The sequence below is a fragment of the Leguminivora glycinivorella genome, chromosome Z (genome assembly GCF_023078275.1).
Source record: "Leguminivora glycinivorella isolate SPB_JAAS2020 chromosome Z, LegGlyc_1.1, whole genome shotgun sequence".
Classification (NCBI taxonomy): domain Eukaryota; kingdom Metazoa; phylum Arthropoda; class Insecta; order Lepidoptera; family Tortricidae; genus Leguminivora; species Leguminivora glycinivorella.
Window position 1 is genome coordinate 29,482,666 of NC_062998.1, and position 15,402 is coordinate 29,498,067.

The 15,402-nt window shown below is 35.8% G+C and overlaps 1 protein-coding gene across 2 annotated transcripts in view; it reads right to left on the reverse strand.

The window, feature by feature from the left end:
• The window catches only part of LOC125240544 (protein cycle), a 119,695-nt gene extending 110,774 nt beyond the window's left edge, over positions 1-8,921 (reverse strand). For both annotated transcript variants that reach the window (XM_048148448.1, XM_048148449.1), the window contains exon 1: positions 8,654-8,921. In XM_048148448.1, the coding sequence (XP_048004405.1) occupies positions 8,654-8,697 (44 nt within the window). In that variant the 5' untranslated portion in view covers positions 8,698-8,921. The remainder of the gene's footprint in view (positions 1-8,653) is intronic.
• Between the last annotated feature and the right edge of the window lie 6,481 nt (positions 8,922-15,402).

Here is a 15,402-nt window from a genome sequence, read left to right on the forward strand (position 1 = left end):
ATCTTAGTAAACCCTTATTCATTTTTAAATACCTATCCAACAATATATCACACGTTGGGGTTGGAATGAAAAAAAATATCAGCCCCCACTTTACATTAGGGGGGGGTACCCTAATAAAACATTTTTTTCCATTTTTTATTTTTGCACTTTGTCGGCGTGATTGATATAAATATTGGTACCAAATTTCAGCTTTCTAGTGCTTACGGTTACTGAGATTATCCGCGGACGGACGGACGGACGGACGGACGGACGGACGGACGGACGGACGGACGGACGGACGGACAGACAGACATGGCGAAACTATAAGGGTTCCTATTTAACTACGGAACCCTAAAAACGATTAATGACGTCAGCGCCGTGAAGACTCATGACGTGTTAGTTTGTGTGAAGGTGCCTTGTTTTGATGATACCTCTTTATATCGTACATACTATAAGGTCCAATAACCTCAAATAATCGTAGCCTAAAACACACTGTTCTGTAGATATTAAATAGTAGTAGATAATAATAGATTTCCTTTGGAAATATTTGTCCCTTGGACTGAGGATGGATTGATTATATGTGACGTAGAAGTGAAGTGAAGTCACACGGTGGTTGGGATTGGTCTCGATACACAGTGGGTAAATCTAATACGGGCGAATAACTTAACGGTGGTTAAGGACATACGAAATGTAATTAGATAACTTTTACTTAGAATTGAAATTAAAATTTTATCTACATATACAAAATAATTTGGCTCGCAACTTAATGCAAACACACTCGCGTTAAACGCTTGGTGACAGTTACTTTGAAACTCCAGATCGCGTATATGTATGTAATATCATTAACTCTCATCGCAACCATGTTTACAGTACATTGCTCTGAGAAAATTTTCTACAATTAATTATGGGGTGAAAGTTAAAAATAACTTACAAACAATCCTTAATTAATGACTAAAGAATTGTATGCCTGGTTTAATTTATCGCCCGTATTAGGCTTACACACTGTATATTGATATGCAGGTAAACACTAGCTTGTTAGGAACTGCTTGTTTATCTCTAAAAAGCAATGAAATCCAGGCAAGGTCGTGCCAAGTCTAAGGTTCCTTACTGCGATTTGTTTATATAGTTAATGTTGTGTGACTTGGTTGTTGAAGGGTAGCGGTTCTGGCGACAGATTGGTGCAATGATGACATGGAGCACCTGGTTTTGTGCCCTTGTGTACCCATACATTAACTATAATAATAAACAAATTGCAGTACCCTTAGACTTGGCACGACTTTGTCTAGATTTCATTACTTTATAGAGATAAACAAGCAGCTCCATCGAGACTTGGCTAGTTTTCTTAGCAGAAATGGGCATGAAATAAAGCGGCAAACCAAGTTGAATATTTTTGTAAAGGCGGCATGTTGATCTCTAATAGTTTGGTTCGGCTCTTGTGTTTTCTTATCAGGGTCACCAGGTACTCCAGATCTTTGATTATCCTAGTATTTAAAGCTTTCCCTTTATGTGGCCATTAAACACTATGACTGACTGACTCTGTAGCAATTTCAGCTCTCTGAGGTTATGGGAAGTACTAGTTTTATTCTGATGATCATGACTGAGTGTCATAAATGCGAAACTTTGCTTTCGCTTAACTTTTGGACTAAATGACCTACAGACTTGAAATTTTGATTTTTAGTTTGTGGTTATAGCTTACAGGATGACGAAATTTCTACGTTCTGGTCTTATCCAGAGGTTGTCAAATAGGAGCCTGAAAATGCGGCGAAATGGTTGCAGCAAAAGGATGGTACGGTAGATTATTTTAAAGCATATTCTAGTCATTACGAACAGATAACACGAAAATAACATAAATATAGAATTAAATATATACAGACGCACTTCACCAGTACGAAAAAGTTAGCGAGTTTATGTATCTTGGGTCGTTGATAACCTGCAACGATGGCAGCACTGACGAAATACGCCGTAGAGCCGGTATGGCGAAGAGTGCTGCTATGGCTAACCTCGATAAAATTTGGAAGAACAGAGGAATCCGACTTCAAACTAAAGTGCGATTGGTTCGAGCACTTGTCTTCTCGATATTTATGTTTAGCTGTAAAACTAAGGGTACTCTCAGCCATGACTGCCTCAGCATTTCGCACCTCTTTTGCAGGTCTCTGCAAAAGTGGCTGTACAGAAAAAGCACGCCTGAAGCTATTCGCGATATCTTTCTTGTCGCTAACTCCCCCTATACTCACAGGAACACTAGGTCTCACATTATGCTGGTTTGTGCTCTTCCAAAAGGCTTTAAAGTCATTTGTTGCCCGTTTGGTGGCCAAAATGTCTGCTTTAATTTGTTCCTGCGTATCTTGGCACCATTTTAACTTTGACTTGAAAGCCCTCCTGGAATCACGCATACCCTCATATATTGGGCCCTGCCTAGGTTTATTGTGTGTGTGTGGATTGAGTGAGCACCTTCCGAAAATAAAAAAAAATATGCTGATCATTTAGTAAAAGTTCTAAAACAATTGTAAAACGAAACTCTGAATTTGTAAAAAGATAAATCAAAAGATACAGCCATTATTAACATGTGCTCACTCAGTTCTCACAAACTACCAACGAAAACAGTGAATATATTCATTTAACATATAATATTTATATACTAACATTTAGTAAAAAATAGGCCAACCTACCTCTATAAATATTAGACCACCTAGTTACGTATTTAATTTTTTACAAATAGTTTCTTATGCTCACTCAATCCTCACACTTTTGAAAAGCCGAATTTTGATGAAAAACATAAGATTTAGACCGCTATTATATGTGTATAGTTTAGTAAAAGTGAAATGGGAATTTGTAAAATACAAAACGAACCACTAACGTGTCAGGTTTTTTTATAATAAATTTTTGTAAGTGCTCACTCAGTCCACACGTTTTGAGAAAGTTACAAATGTAAATATCTTACGATTTGTAGCACCTAAGATACTCGAAAGTACTTCAACATTTAGTAAAAATTTTTACTAAATATCCACCATCTAATATTTTAAATTCGTTGTCTGGTTTTAAAGATATTCAGACATAACTTTTCTCATACAAATGTATCAAGTAGGGTGACCACACTATGTCGGCTCCTGATTTTCCCCACCTTCCCATTGTCATATTGAGATTGGGGAGTTTCGTTCAATTTTGATAATAGTTTATATTAAACTAATACCATATTAATTCTCCATCTGCAAACTGTTTTTAGGTTATGTTCTTGGCCTAGTGATGATGTGTATTGTGTAATTTTTATCGACGTCAGGATAATAACCATATCGACATTCATGCATTAAAAAGGACATGAATGATAATTGGTAAGAAACAAAGAATATAATACTTCACTAGTAAGAAACCAGAACCTGGTAATCTAATCGTGCTAACAGATGAGCGTACCGGATTTGTAAGTGGGAGCGAGAAAATAATAACTATTTCTCGCTCCCATTTACAAGCTAGCAAGCATCCATATGGATGACCTTGGTGCGGTACGGTGCTCGTACGGTCATGTGTTAGCAGCTTTACAGCGTGCGTAGCCGAATGGCATTACTCCGACGCCAAACGAAAACGAAACGCCGTGCCAGTTAGTCTGGCTCTGTCGCGCCAGTACGCGCGAGCGATATAGATGTCGATATGGTTATTATCGTGACGTCGATAAAAATTACACAATACACATCATCACTAGGCCAAGAACATAACCTAAAAACAGTTTGCAGATGGAGAATTAATATGGTATTAGTTTAATATAAACTATTATCAAAATTGAACGAAACTCCCCAATCTCAATATGACAATGGGAAGGTGGGGAAAATCAGGAGCCGACATAGTGTGGTCACCCTACTTGATACATTTGTATGAGAAAAGTTATGTCTGAATATCTTTAAAACCAGACAACGAATATAAAATATTAGATGGTGGATATTTAGTAAAAATTTTTACTAAATGTTGAAGTACTTTCGAGTGTCTTAGGTGCTACAAATCGTAAGATATTTACATTTTTAACTTTCTCAAAACGTGTGGACTGAGTGAGCACTTACAAAAATTTATTATAAAAAAACCTGACACGTTAGTGGTTCGTTTTGTATTTTACAAATTCCCATTTCACTTTTACTAAACTATACACATATAATAGCGGTCTAAATCTTATGTTTTTCATCAAAATTCGGCTTTTCAAAAGTGTGAGGATTGAGTGAGCATAAGAAACTATTTGTAAAAAATTAAATACCGTCACTAGGTGATCTGATATTTATAGAGGTAGGTTGGCCTATTTTTTACTAAATGTTAGTATATAAATATTATATGTTAAATGAATATATTCACTGTTTTCGTTGGTAGTTTGTGAGAACTGAGTGAGCACATGTTAATGGCTGTATCTTTTGATTTATCTTTTTACAAATTCAGAGTTTCGTTTTACAATTGTTTTAGAACTTTTACTAAATGATCAGCATATTTTTTTTTATTTTCGGAGGGTGCTCACTCAATCCACACACACACGGTTTATTAGCCGACACCCAGGCCAGAAATTTGTCTCTTGCTAGTCTATGCGCGCTTGCGACGTGCTTGTTCCATCCCACAACGACCTTCCGTTTATTGTGCCCTCTCCTGCTAGACTTTCTCGCCGCCTCCGTCAGAGCGTCAATTATATCGTCATACATCTTATCTAAAATTACCGAATGATTGCGGTCCATACATAGTTTGTCGGCACACGGCGTTAGCTCGGCTGGAAAGTCCAGCATTTTCAACCTGTCATTACAGAGTGCTTGGTACAATTCTATTTGGGAGGGTTGCCTTTCGCCCCATCTTACCCCCTCATTACGTAACCTGCCACTACTACACTTAATCTGTATCTTGTTTAGTTTACATTCAATTATGAGCGGCAGGTGGTCGGACCAATATGCCTCATATTTTACCCGTACGTTGCAAACCGTTTGCCGCGCTGCCTCCGTGACAACACAGTGCCCAAAAGCCTATTTATAGTACCTACAAAAAAAATCCTTAAGCATGATAATATAAATTAAAATAAAAACTAAGAGCAAAAAAAAAGAAAAATATATGATATTGAAATATATGATTTCAGAAAAATATGTACAAACTATAAAAGAAATGTACTCAAAGGATTAAACTAGAGTGAACATGTAATAAGTTTCCCATAAAGAAAGGTATCCTCAAGGTAACCATAATAACCAAACTGTTCAAAAAATACATATTATAATATGTGTTGGTGTTCTTGAAATCATGTTAAATATATATAATTAATTAATTGAGGAAACTTTGGGCTCAATCACTTAAAATCAATAAGCTCATAGGCGACCATTAAGATATGAAGACTGTTATCTACTTTATCTATTTCCATTCGCATTTTCATAAATATGTCAAAATCAAATCAATATCAAAAAGTACCAACAGTACACATTGGAGAGTTGTTAATGAACCTACCTATAGGCAAATTCACTTATTTGATGATTATATACTATTTAATGCAATATTATACCCATAACTGGGCATTAACTCGTTAATCCGTTAATCGTAAATTAACGAAGTTAACATCTCGATTAACGGATTAACTTTTAAGTTAACTTGAAAAAATGTTAACGGACTCGTTAACTTCCGTTAAATTTCTCCGAGTTCGTTAATCGTTAATCTAGTAGGGCACAGGCGCCATCTGCGCTGCGAAAAACACGTTCTGAACGCTACTATAAAAGCCCGAAGTACGGCAAATCCTATGATTTGCCGGTAAATCCTAGGTTTTACCGATGTCGATTGCTAAAAGTCCGAAATATTACCTAAAAAAGTATTCTTCACGTGGATTTGCTTTTACTTTGATTCGGTGAATCCTAAGCTTTACCATGGCGACTGTTGTAGTGATAGGGCAGCAAATTCGAGCCCTATTTACGACCACATTCGCTTCCCTAGCCTCTACTGCCCAAAGTGCCACAACAGTCCCGTCACCGCCAGCATCTCTCCTGACACAGCTCTTGGCAGTAGCTCAGGCGATCACTGCCTTCCACGTGCAGCCTAGAGTTCAATAGGGGTATAATAGCTGTACTTCGGCCTTTTACAGAAATATAATACGTTATAGTGGATACTGATGCAACTAAATATTTAAAGAAAAGGTCCTTTTTTTCAAGTGTTAACGGATTAACAATTAACTTTAACTTACGTCGAAATGTATCGCTTTAACGATTAACGAAGTTAACTTTTTTAGTAACGGATTAGCGATTAACGAAGTTAACTATTTCATTAACGGCGCTCAGCTATGATTATAGCTAATGGAAAGATCAAGGTATAAGTAGTACTGAACTCTTGGTGGGTGAGTCCAGTTTCATACATATATATTTATATAGTTTTTATTAGACTAGTAGTATAATATTATTTATATTTTTTGTTATTTTTTCTCGAGTGTCTGTAGTCTGTACTATTTATTTATTTCAAAAATAGTGATACAGCATGACAATATGAAATACTAAATCACTGCAAAACTAAAAACTAAAAACAAGTACAAAACATATTATATATATATATATATATATATATATAATACATGATAAACTGTTGAAAGACGTACGTCCATCCAGGTGCTGATGCTAAGAGAGCATTCAGGAGGGGCAAAGGGCGAACAAGAGGGGATTTTCTGTGAGACACGGTTCGCAATACTGGGCCTACAAATAAACCACGACCACAAGGCCGGAAATTGACTCTGGTCGGCATAGGGACATAAAGGCGCAGTAATGGCGCTACGAATTCAGGACAGTCTGATTCACCTCGCAAGACGCCAAAGGCTGTAGTAAGATGCTTAAAATTTCGTCTTACCTCTAAGGAATTAAAGCCTAAACAACCAAGCAAATATTTGCTTGGATATAAAAAGGGGTAATACCCAAACTCTTTTTGATATAAGAACCGGAGGAACACTTTCTGTACTCTCTCCAGGAGCAAGATGTAGGATACCTCATAAGGATTCCAAACAGAGGAAGATGCTTCAAGCTTACTACCGACTAATGAAGTATATAGAAGCTCTACAGTATTTGAGTCCTGAAAATCCCTCGCATTCCTAATAATGAACCCTAGCCTCTTGTAGCAGTCACAAGCTAATGTTATCATATGCTCGTGGAAGTTGAGGTGCGAATAGAGAATGACGCCCAGATCACAAATAGTGTCAACCCGGGCAGGGTTATGGCTCTGATCCCAGGTAATATTTATAGTACAGCGGATGACGGGCCCTGCTGAATGTCATAACGGCACATTTAGAGGCACAAAGGTCAGCTTATTTTGGAGACTCCACTGGTGCACTCTGTCCACATCCACCTAGAGAGATACACAATCTGAGACCTCTTGGACACCGTAAATGACTTTGAGATCATCAGCATAAAGCAAGCACCGGGCAGATTTTAGAGTTGTTGCTAGATCATTTATCATGATTCCAAAAAGCAACAGTCCATGTATCGAACCCTGGCTAACACCAGAGTGAGTGTGAAAGGTTTTAGATACGAAACAGCCGTGTTGCACATACTGTTTCCTGTCGCCCAAGTAGCTCGCAAAAAATCAGAGCAGCTGTGGTGAAAACCCAATACTGCACAGCTTGAACAACAAGACGTCATTACCTACTTGATCAAAGGCTTTTTTAAAGTCAAAGTACAACACGTCTACATGTATGCCCTTGTCTAGGTGACTCGCAACTGAGTCAGCCAGGGTTAACAGATTAGTTTCCACTGACCGCCGAGACCTGAAACCATGTTGGGAGACTTGGGAGACACAGAGGTAAGGCCCAATTTGATGGGCAAGAAGTCGATTTATAGTAGACTCAAAGACTTTGGCCACCGACAAGAGGATAGCAATAGGTTGATGATCCTCAACCAGGGTGTTATTGCCAGTTTTAGGTATAGGCTTAACTCTCGTTATTTTCCATTTAGTTGGATACTGCCCGGTACTTAAGACCAAGTTGAAAATGTGCATCATGGGTGCCAAAAGCCACTCTTTGCAACCTTTTAAAATAAAAGCAGGGAGATTGTCAGGACTAGGTGAGCTTCGTGGTTTTAGACGACCCAATGATACTTCTATATCTGTCTTCGAAATTTTATTAATATGGACATAAGTCGCGTTACAACCAACTACTATAAGACTGTTTAATATTATTTGCCAAAGTTCATAGTTCTAGGTCAGGGCAGTAACCTATTCATTTTTGGCTCTCGAATGTGGAAATTATGGCAAAGGCTAAATCAAAAGATATATACAGAGCTTATGTCAAAGGGTGAGTTACAGTTTTTAAACTAAATTAATGTGGTACTCATTGTAGCTGAAAAATTGTACTAAGGCTATTATTTACCTGCTGTAGGTGCGTGTTTCACAGTTAAATATGAGAGATGTGAGTAGGCTTAGGCACATTGTTGAATAAAAGAGATAGAACGTGGAAAATTTAGAGAATATTCAATTAAATACTGTCTTGTAGGTACCAAAACCAATATAATTTGATAAAAGTTGTTTTTTAGCAAATGGTCTTATGAATAACTTTAACTGGATTCAAAACGAAACATAAATTAATAAAATTTGTTTAAGTAACAACAGCAAAATTTAACATAAAAAGTACTTCCATAATAAAGTACCAAGTCTTGAGCAAAACATACCCTCTTGGGTGTTTGGAATTGAATTCTTACTTCCTACGAATACTTACTGCCTGCCTTTCGATGAACTAGGTTGGTTGAGAATATCGTCCATTCTGTTTGAAGGAGCATGGAAGCTTCACGAACTAATTAGATTTTTATGCTTTCGAAACTTGGCTTCACTTTTACCAGCGCAAAGTTCGATAACAACGTGTAAAACAAAAAGTAGTAGTACCACAGACACAAATAAATTCAAAATGTCTATAAATTAAATAGATAAATAATTGAGATTCAAAACATTTAAGGATAAACAATAAAAACACTTGGCACGCACTTTCGATTAACACAAACCAACCATACAAAAAATTAGAATCTAATTCAACTGACAAGCGATGGTCAAATGTCAACGTCAAAACATTACGTGATAACAGAGGGACGTTCGAAATTTAGTAATGCGAGTATACTTAGTAATACTCGCGTATGTTATATTATTAAATTAGTGTCCCGGCATAATATACTAAAAATGCTTCTGCTTAATCTTTCTAAAATATTCCATTTGATCGACAGGCAACCAAAACATGGCACTAAAAAACGGCGCGAAATTCATAGTTATAGTCTCTTCGACGTCGATCATTCTGCCAACGTCAGGCACTGGTCCCACCGCGAGCTAGTAAACTATGACTATGAGCTATCGGCTGTAAAAACGAACAAAAGATAAGCACTCCCGTGCAAATAAAAGAGACGCGGCGATATTGATAGCTCACCGCTGGGCGAGTAAATATAAACATCGCCGTGTCTCTTTTATTTACGCGGGAGTGATTATCTTTTGTTCGTTTTTTAACCCCAGACGCAAAAACGAAGGGGCTGTAATAAGTTTGACGTGTCTGTCTGTCTGTTTGTTTGTCTGTGTGTGTGTCTGTCTGTGGCATCGTAGCTCCCGAACAGATGAACCGATTTTGATTTAGTTTTTTTTGTCTGAAAGCTGAGTTAGTCGGGAGTGTTCTTAGCCATGTTGTATGAAAATCGGTCCACTATGTCGCGGTCGGGGGTTTTTCAAAATTTTAATTTTGTGGTTAGGTTATATAGCCGATAGCTCAGTTTACTAGCTCGCCGTGGGACCAGTGCCTCAAGGTCTAGGAAAGCATGCGTTCAGGGAGAATAGAAGTATATTTCTAATCTCCATACATGCGTTATTGGCTGGCGGTAAGCCTATGGTGTTTTTTTACTGCCAGGAATTGGTTGACCGTCTATCTATACCAAGTCTATACTTATTAAATTTACAAGAGTTAATATACTCTGTTGGACAGAATATACTTAACACGAAAAGCAAAGAAATGCTTGGCTTCGTTCGATTCAACGTACTCCCTGTTTCTAAGGGACCGGCCACATCAGAGCGTCGCGCCACGCTACCTGAGTGTTATTCAAAAAACGTCTCCTCAGTACATTTTGTATAGGAAGATTAGGAAGGACGTAAGACGCGCCGCCAAGCGGCGCGGCGCGCGCCACGCCACCTGGGGCGCGTCTTACGTCCTTCCTATACAAAAACTGAGGAGACGTTTTTTTAATTACACTCAGGTAGCGTGGCGCGCGTCCGCTACCTTAAGTGGGAACGCTGGCTAAGGGAGAAGATTCTGTGTAAGAATGTCGTATATTTATAATATATATTCTAGACCTACTTTTTCCAGATTTTTACTATTTCATTTAAATAGTAAAAGTTCTGCTAAGGGGCATAGGAATAGAATCGATTAGCATAAAAACTTATACTCGAGCCGAGCAAGCGAAAGATTCTAGTATTGAAGTGGTTGAACAGGTGGAATTTTGAGCATTGCGAGGGTTTCAAAGTTAAACAAATTTTTCCACCGAGTGAAACACTTAATTTTTGTACCACATAGACAAGAGGAAAATATTACCTGTAAAACATCAAACTAAATCCAATCCATCAATTTATTTAACTACCAACCAGGTTTGGGCTTCAAGTAAAAATTGTATGCAATCACTTTGCACACTTTTGGATAAAAGTGAACTTTCTCAATTCAAGTTGTAAGAGAAACGTTTCCCTTGATTTGTGGCGATTCTAGCTCGTGTGGGGTAAACTCATACAAGCTTTTCTTCGGTAGTTAATTGTAGATCTACAGCTTGGCAAAAGAGGCAACATCGTCGTGTCTTGCCGTTTTCTCACACTTATTGATTTGAAAGGGACGATACTACGATGTTGTTACTTTTTGTGCCCTGCTGTATGGCAATTTTGTGTACTTATTAATCTTATTAAATTCTTTGGTACTCACCTACCTAAAAAGGGATAAAGAGATATAGGACTGGTAGCACAGAAGGTACCTACTAAAATAAATAAAAAAAAACGGTGATTTTTAAACTTTTTTTATTTTAATGCTTTATTTGGCATTTGACCTATGTTATAACAATTAGGGCCAGTTGCATCAACTACATTTGACAGACACATCGTCACGCAGCAGACGCCTATGGAACTTCCCATACAATAAAATTTAGCGAATGATTTAACGGTGACAGACGGTTTGGTGCGACCGACCCTTAGTGTCAATTACTCAAGTAGCAGTAAGTTAAAGACAAAACTATTATATAAACGTAGGTCTTTCTTGATATTTGCAAAACCATGTATTTTGTCCAACGGATTCTTCTGCGAGCAATACTGCAAGGAATACATTTCAAATGTATTAGTAGTAAAGTATCGTTTTTGCAACTCTCAACTATTATTATTACATTTCATTAAATTTCACTGTTATGATATTTGGCATCATCTACCCTACAAACCTTATTACGATCTGTGCAATTCAGGTCGTATTTTATAATTATTGTATGACGTTGTTTAATTATCATGTATGTCTTTGCGTCCTAAGGTAACGGACCCAATCATGGACAGTTTAAGAAAAAAAATCGCCTGTTTTTGATATTTCACTGATAAGTGTACCGCTAAGCGTGTTAAATTTTGAATGTCCTATCCTTCTTTTACGTTTCAAGCGTATTGCAGAATAGATACTCCTATTGGTTTCTTCATAGTTAACAAATTAAAACTAGGTGTTTTTTCTCCAATTATGGACGGCAGTTCTCCAGTAATGGATCCCCCATTATGGACAGTGAAATAAGTTTAAAATTTTACTTTTAAACGTAGGATTGATACTCAATGAGTCAATTTTATATACCATAAATAAAATTAGTTTGGGTTATTTTAACATAGGATTGTTTCTTGTAAATTTTGGTTTTGTAAATTGTTCCTTGTCCATCATAGGAGGTACGCAGTTTTCCGGTTCCAGTAATGGACACTCGCAAAATAACGCTATTTCTTTATATCTTTGGAGCAACAAACTAGTATGTTTTATGTACCTTATCTCATGCTTAATGCAGTAAGTAAAACTTATTCAAGTTTACACCGAGTATTATTTTATACATGAACTCAACTCTCTTAGCAACATTACTAAGAATTCGTCTTGATATTTTTTTCAGTAAACTGGTGAATTTTACCTTGCCGCCAAATCCTTCAGAAATAACAGAATTAATTGAAACTTCAAAATTAAACAGCTCTACAACTGTAGTTAATGGTACATTGCCGTCAGTTTTTAGAAACTAATTTTAGATACTTATTTTTAAGGATTTGAGTTTTTTTGTCCATAATGGCATCACCGTCCATTATAGGGTATTTTACATTATTTGTACAAATCGAAAATAACCTAACACTGTCAGCAAGTACGTGTACGTGAAACTTTATTAGGGTACAATAGTGACTGACGTTATGTAGTTTATTTTAAAGTCATTACATTAACGTAAGGGAGAAAATAAATTGTTTCCTGAATAAAATCTCACATCACATAGTCCCATAAAATCAAACATTAATTTAAAAGAACTATAGATGTTAGTGCCAATGACTTCGGGGTTAATATGGAGTTTACAGAACGTGTACAGTCAAGGTATTAAATATAGATGCGGGAAAGTCGTGTATACATACTTTTGGCACTACGTCCGCATCTACATATATGTACAAGTTTTTTATTCGCAGTTAGACTATAAATACGACAGGCTCTCATTGGTTGCGCACAAAGCGATTTGACATTAGTGTACCGAATGACCCACATCGTTTCGACCCTTTACGTATTGTTACCTGAACATCATCTGCACTATCATAGGACTGATTAACGTGGGAATTTACCTCCTCGTTCACATCTGGTGATGAATTATTTCCAAACCCAACTATCCTGCCGATAGGTACTTATAGCTAAATATCTCACATATTATCTCCTGGCTTCCACTTTCCATAAGTATAATTTTATAAAATAGGTAGTACCTATCTAGCAAAAACACTTTTGGTGTTATTATTAAATCATTTTGTTTCTAACTTAGCCTTAGCTTTAGAGTCATTCGTGAAATAATGTTTATTTTCCTAGGTATTGTAAAAAATACACATAATACGAATTACGCATTTAATGGAGTAGGCGTTTTTCTTATTGATTAAAGTATGACTTTAGAAACAATTTACTTTCCCAAGACTACAATTAAATGCTTAATCTTAAGTTTTCGTTTATATTGTGCGCAAAAAACATGCACGATACTGCATTTTTCGGTTAGGTACTACAAAAGTACACCATCAATTATTATCTAAAATTACATAGTACTTATAATATTCTACGATTGATAAACAGAAATGATGATTTGAGAAACTTAGAAGTGTGAAACTTCTCTTGCTTAAATAAATTCAATAAATTTTGACACATTTTGGCAGTTACTGATAAAGATAAAGATTATCCACTTAATTTTCGTTGTTGTCCACTTTGATTGAGCTTAGTATCCGAAAATATCTAAATATAACTGTAATTAATGAAATACAAGTGTTTTATCTAGTGAAGCTTACTGGCTTACACATGAAACATTAGAGATCAAAGAAAACGGGAGGATACGTTTCACCTTTTACGTTTTACTAAGTAAGATAAATACTTAGTGAAGTAACTCCCGTATAAAGGTGACTCTCGTGCGATGAATAATAAGTAAGTAAGTAAGTAAGTTTTATATAAACACATTATTCATTTTAAAGTTTTGTACAAAGTATAAGAGTAGGGGTAGATTTTGAGAAGAATAACTAATGCGGACGAGATTAGCCATGCCATACAGTCACTTCCTGTTTATCCAGAGCTCTTTCTATGTATTAACTTTTCATTTCCTGCACATATGTAAATTAGAACGTAATAAGTGATCATGAAATTCATGGGTGTGTAACTATATGTATAGTATATACACGCATGTAATCTATTAATATTTTCAAAAACATTTAACAAGTATTTATAATCCTACATAAATATTCGAAAATGTTTTATTAAACACATAATGACCAGTCTGCAGAGCTTATAAATCTTATCTTGTAAGTTTAAAGAAATTGTAAAGACCACAAGCCTTTGGTCTGCGAAGGTCACCATACAATGCAGAACAATGACGTGTAATCTCCTATTTCTATTTTTCATAATTGAGTTAAAATAATAAGTATGGCTGTTCTAATAGTTATTTGTTTTAATTGAGATTGAGCAAGCGAAAGATTCCAAAAATAATAAGTATGGAAATCAAATCCATCAATTTATTCAATATTTATGATTCAAAATCATCATTTATAGGTAAAATCTAGCAGCCAGATTAAGACATCGTGTTACACTTTGCCCCCTTGTGGATAAAATGTTCGAATAGCAAAGAAAGCCTTTAAGTTGGTGTGGTGAAAATATATTTGTAAGTGATTTCCACCTTTGCTTTAAGTAGGTGTATGTACTCCTTTGCGCGAGCGATGGTATAAGTGGATGTTCTTCACCGCGTTTATACATATAATATTAGAGTTGTGTTATTTTTCTTTTCTCTGACTACATTGAAATGTAATATGATCATACCTACTTATTCATACCAGGTACTGCTTATTTTTAACTCAATTACGTTTAGAAATACAATATTGAAAAATATGTTAATACATTACATTGTGCTAAAATATCTTATAAGTAAGTAAACCATAATTCCATATAGTGGTGCTACACCATTTATATATTCTAATTATTTAACCATAAGAGGTACCATTTCATGCCAAAACTAGCCATCTGAAGCACCTCTCATGGACATAGAGTTTATTCTAGACATAGTTATTTTAATCAATTCCTTCAATTTATAAATATTTTCTTTTATATTCACTAAATTCCATAACCATAGAGAACATTAATTTCCAAGTTAACAATATTTAAAGCACTCGAAGCGAATTTCCCATATCTAAATTAATATCATCCGGAAACAATGTGCCTGTTTTTTTTTAAATATTGAAACAGAAAATAGCAAACGTTTCAATAATCGTAAGGTTTAATTGTGGATATGACGAGAGTACGAATTGAACCAAGTTACGATTATTTATTATACTTGCTATAGCCATTGTCTTTGACAAATAATTATATGCTAGCATTTTATTCCAATGAACAAACGATGATATAGATATTTAATAAAAATTACATCTTACGTAATACAGAGTTACCGTTTTAGTAGGCACAAGAACATTATTTACTAATAGTACGTGCATTTTGGGGTTTTCATTAACGTTTATTAACATTAGATAATAATGCAACTATCATTAACAGTTGGAATGTAGGTTGGTTTGCGTGGCATGGTGTACTACCGACAGATTGATAAAGGTTTGTTCGATATTCGCGTCCAACTACCATCCATTTCTGTAAAGCTATATTCATTATTACAAAAAAGCGGCAAATTTCAAAACACGTACAAGATATTATCGTTCTAGATTGCGAAACATTTTCTTGGAGAAGCATTTTTTTGTACATTG